This window comes from Cariama cristata, unplaced genomic scaffold (genome assembly GCF_000690535.1).
Source record: "Cariama cristata isolate BGI_N322 unplaced genomic scaffold, ASM69053v1 scaffold40226, whole genome shotgun sequence".
Lineage (NCBI taxonomy): Eukaryota > Metazoa > Chordata > Aves > Cariamiformes > Cariamidae > Cariama > Cariama cristata.
Genome location: NW_009621099.1, coordinates 1 through 5,165, shown reverse-complemented (window position 1 = coordinate 5,165; position 5,165 = coordinate 1). Strand labels below are relative to the sequence as shown.

Genomic DNA, 5,165 nt, shown 5'->3' with positions numbered 1-5,165 from the left:
AAGACACTCATCTCTGTGAAGGTGAGGCACATAGTTAACCTTACAAAATTTCCTCTCAGTGTTAGTACATCTCCTTTTGCGAGGGAAAAAAAAAAAAAAAGGCGTTTCATAGAACAAAGGTTAAGTGTACAATGCCAGCATGTTACGTGTTTTTAAAAAAAAATCATTTATTTTTAACATGTCCCAAGAACAGGATGCAGACTCTAATTTGAAAAATTTAGCAAACAAACTATACACATTCTTTTATCTACGCTGGGCTCTAAGTAAGACGTTGGCACTGATTTTATCCCAGGGTTAAGGTGGTTTTCTAAAACGTAACATTTACAGTTTGCAAGTTTTCTTAACAATACATCACTTTCAGTAGTTGAAAAACAGTTAATAACTCAGTCAGTCATCAAAACCTTTTACTAGTTTCTCCTTTACTCGAAGAGTTGTGTGGAAATGTGTGTTCGCATATTTCTGAAACAGGAAGGTGTGCCCTGGCTCAAATGTTTCACTTCTCACAGATCTGAAATTTTGTTTTATAGGCTTAATGAGTAGAAGCAAGCAGAATGAACAGTACTATTGTTGCGACTGTGCTAAATGAGCGGGTATCAGCTGACAGCACTACTTACTATTTTAAAATCCCTTCCGTGTTAATAATTTTGACAAACCTTACCCAAATAGCCTATATGTCCCCCACCTGATATCTTTCTAGGGTTGATTTATGTGAGAAAATTTCAGCCAAAATACATCAAATATTTCCAAATCCAGGGCAAGGGGAAAATACAGTTTGCTGAAATTAAAGAAAAAAAAATAGATCTTGGGACCATTTATTTGAAAAGCTCTAGTGCTCTCATACTCTGAGGGGGGGGCTTTCATTTCATGGCAAGTTTTGGTGTTAGGAGGAAATTGCAGTATTCTTTTAACACACTTTTGGGCTATGACACCCAGTACATCTCCACCCTTAACACCTATTCAAGATGTTCCTTGCTAAATCCTTTTCTCATTTGTTTTAGATGGATGGGCTTTTAAAAACAATATTGTTATTAAAAATCACAGAAGCCTTGAAGATCGAAAAATTGCAGCACAATTTCTTCAGAAAAATAATCCTTTATGTCCGGTGGTTTTAGACACTATGGAAAACCCGAGCAGTTCAAAATATGCTGCATTGCCTGAACGACTGTATCTACTTCAAGGAGGGAAGGTCATCTACAAGGTAAAAAATATCAATAATAATAAGCACAATATATTGAGATTTTCACATTGCAAAATAATTTGAGAATGCTTTGCATTTAACAATATTTCATTCTGTTTGAGGGCTAAAAATTTCACAATTCACTGTAACCATGGAGAGAAAAGGACTTGCAGCAAAACCAGTCTGGGCCTTTATAATGTACATATTTGATGTACACCTCAGTCTTGCTCAAATATTTATCTTTGGGCTCATTAGGAAACCTAGGTACATCTAAGCTGTGAGATCCAGGAACGCTTTCCCGCTGCAGGATCCAGACATTGGCCCTCTCCCAGTTACACGGCAGGGTGTAACCTGTGCATACACCATCTCCCACGCGATGGCTGCTACGCAAAGGAAGCCCAAGCACACCTGCCCACAGTTCTGGTGCAACTGCTGTGCTCTAAAGGACTTCTGCTTTGTCTACTTGAGCATCGCTGTATAATTTTATTGCCTTTGCAGGGAGGAGTGGGGCCTTGGAATTATCACCCTCAGGAAATACGCGCCATCCTAGAAAAACTGAAACAGAAAAAGAAGAGGACTTCAGAGTAAAGGCTATCTGGATAAAAAAGCTCAATGAATAAGTTTTCATAGACATAAGAAAAAAACCAAAAATAACAATAGAGAGAACAAGAAAAAGACTACTGTATGTGCATCTAAAGAGCATCTGTAATGTGGTTCATGATGTGTTTGTCTAGAGGTTTTCAAATCTCATCACTACAACCTCAACTACTGCACTGTAGTATCTTACTACGCTTATACCACATGCAGCAATGAATCGTAGTTGGGTCCGCTGAGCTGTCAGGACAGGATACTAGTGTTTGCATTTGGAATATCGTGCAGGATAAACTTCAGGGGTGGTGACATTTGCAGAAGTCAACTGGCGTGCAAAACAACTGATTTCACATTATTAAGGTTCTCTTTCTCTTGCATATGTACAAATTTCCTAAATGTTCACTTTCACTGACCTCAAAGGCTTCTGAATAAGACAATCTGTATCAACGTTTGTTTCTATTAGTATTTGTTATGACAGTCACAGCATAAAGCCCAGACGGCTGTGACCTGATTGGAGAAAATATCTATAGAAACAAGGGATTGATCGGCAATTATTAAAAATCTATCACAGCACTTCATATGGCTTCAGATTATTTCCCTCCCCACCCTGTCCCTCTTCCACTGGATTATTTCCAAGCATTAGTAGACATTTATATTCATCCTATTAATCTTTGAGTTGATGAGAAAGTTACCAATTTAAGAACTTTTGAAAGATTTGTTTGACAGTAGGAAGTAATACCTCCATTTAAGTATTTCACACTTCTTTTTTTCTATTTAACTCATGAGTGCAAGGGAAACATTTTACAGGAAATCGAGTTTTAATTCATATATTAAGAGAGCCTGATATATACATACTAAGTTAAATGGACTCAGTTATTTTCAAGTGTTCTAGGGTAACAGTCTAGCTTATAAAACTAGACAGCTGTTACTACAATTAAGAGTACTGCACTGCGGTTGGACTCGAATGTCTCAAAGGTCTTTTCCAACCTAAATGATTCTATGAGTCTAAATGATTCTATTCTATTTTATTACATACATTAAACCAGTGGGGAATACATACTACATCCATACCTTCAAAAAATACTTTAATACAACATTTTAATAAAAAATATTCTCTGCACTACAGATATCAAAACCTAAGTTGTTTATAAAAAAAAATTGAGGTACAAATTTAAGCTGGACTTAAGTGTTTTCTGCTGCGCCCTCTGCCATCACCCGGTGCACTGATACAAAATGATCAAAGGCAGATTTGATGATGAAACGCAAGTAAGTGGCTTGGAAATCAGGAATCTGTAGTAGGAAAAAAAAAATGTTATTGCATTCTCTGTAGTAACGTAACTATCAAACAACATTTGCAGAAGTTTGTTAGACAGAAGGATCTAGGTATTTCTGTGTCTGTTTTCAAATTACACATAAATCAAGCTCTTTTAACACATCTAGCCAGCTTCAGAGTTTCTTTAGATGACAGCAATTCAAAAAAGTCCCATTCCTCCTGAATACTGCAGCCTTAAAGGCAACAATTGAAGGAGGAAAGATTGCCACACTTCCAGGAAGAGCTCTTTCACATAGTTAGGAGCAGTAAGCAGGTGCAATTTCATACCATAGTCTACAAATTCCTATATCTAACGTCAATTTAGCAATAATTGTAAACAAAGGCATACTTTATTTTTTCATGGTTTCTCCCCAGTTAGACATCCCATTTCATGAACCACTACTGAATGTACAATGTAAATACTCACTGGAAATTCTTCCATTTGAAGCTGTCCTTCTACGTGCTGCAAATCTAGAAAATATATTTTAAAGCAAATAATGAAGAATAATGTGCAATGCTGGCAAAAGTTTTCACTGGACTGCAAAGTTCAAGAGAGTTTAAGGACCATGAACTGCACAGAGAAATTGCTTTTTTTTTCTACAAGGTGATTTGAGAGAACAAATACTTTTTGCAATATCCCAATGTGTATTACATATCCACTTATTACACTGTTTTATAAAATGTCACTCAAGAGGCATTAAAAAATAACAAAACCAACCAACCAATGCAGGAAATGGTATTCTATTATACAATGTAAGTCTGTTTTTTAATTTTTGAAACACAAAAGTAAGAGCACAAGTCGTGCTTTTAGCCCTTATACGGCATTTTACATCTCCAAACTGCAACAGAGACCAGCAGTATTCATAAACTTCATTTAAATGTGACTGTCATATTAATGTCTAATAAAACGATCATCAAGCCACACTTGACTACTCAACAAATAGACATGGGTTTAAAACGACTCACTGGAAAAGATCAACATTATTCCCAGAAAATCCCCGCTGCTTCAGATTCAGAATCTTACCTTTTTCAATGCACAGTTCAAAACTGACCGGGTCTTTAGATATGCTTCTTTCAATCCTTAAGGTCCGCACTAAAAATAGATATAAATTTAAAATACCAACACAAATTCTGATTCTTTATTGGTAATGATATTTATTCCATCACTGTTCATCTACAAAGCACTTGAAAAGCATTAACTAATCCATTCTTTCTCTAATCTATGGGGCAGAACTGTAATACAACTGCCATCCTCATGTTCCATGTTGGACAAACAATGGCAATTTCCATGTCTTTTGCACAGCCTTTGCTAATGGTCATGCTCCTGTCTCCATACTCTGACCTTGTAACGTTCCTTTGTGTTTTAGAACTCACACTTTCCTTCACATTATTTAAAAAAAAAGTAAGACTAAGAGAGTTCTGTCCTATGAAATTATAAAAATCGATATTCAATTAAAGGAGTAAGTATTGTAGTCCTGTCCATTAAATCAGAACAGCCATCACTGTGCAACAGAACAGTTAACTGTAAGCTCAATACAAGGTATTATACGAACAAAGCAAGTACAGATGGGGCAGATTTTCCATCTTTTTCTGATTGATTTATGAAAAACATTGGACATGAAGGACAACTGCTTTGTGAAGTTAAATCTTTATTAATCTGTTAAAAGTGGCTACTTACAGAATATGATGCTACTGTGAGGATTTACATATAGGCACAGACACACATTTTAACATGGTACATATTACCTACCGCAATACATGAAATCTTACCCAAGTAACACTGGATTGCGACTTTGCTGATTTTTACACATTTAGGAAAACCAATAATAAATTCCTGTGGGAACATGCCTGTCGTCGTCCAAAACGTTTCTGAACTTCTGTGGAAAGAACAGGACAAAACCCCTACCTGCAGCTTTCCATCTTGAAAGAAATTTCTCTCACACACACACACAAAAAAAAAAAGGCTGCAAAGCCATTTTTATTCGGGGTATTCTAAGCGAACCCCTGTATGACAATGGGGAAGCCCTCCGGAGGTACGAATACTTTAACGTTCAGGCTCTGTACCCGAGCAGTACCACAGAAGGA

General features: G+C 36.5%; 2 protein-coding genes across 2 annotated transcripts in view; one reads left to right on the top strand and one right to left on the bottom strand.

The window, feature by feature from the left end:
* Positions 1–1,765, top strand: part of DIO1 (deiodinase, iodothyronine, type I) — a 4,089-nt gene extending 2,324 nt beyond the window's left edge. The window contains 2 exon segments of the mRNA XM_009701834.1: positions 999–1,198; positions 1,676–1,765. Coding sequence (XP_009700136.1) covers positions 999–1,198; positions 1,676–1,765 — 290 coding nt within the window.
* A 1,185-nt stretch (positions 1,766–2,950) lies between these two features.
* On the bottom strand, positions 2,951–4,957 carry HSPB11 (heat shock protein family B (small), member 11; the record flags this gene model as incomplete). The annotated part of the gene is made up of 4 exons (XM_009701833.1): positions 2,951–3,058; positions 3,508–3,551; positions 4,105–4,173; positions 4,851–4,957. Coding segments are annotated over 4 exons (328 nt in total), but the record flags the coding sequence as incomplete, so codon positions are not given.
* Positions 4,958–5,165: the final 208 nt, after the last annotated feature.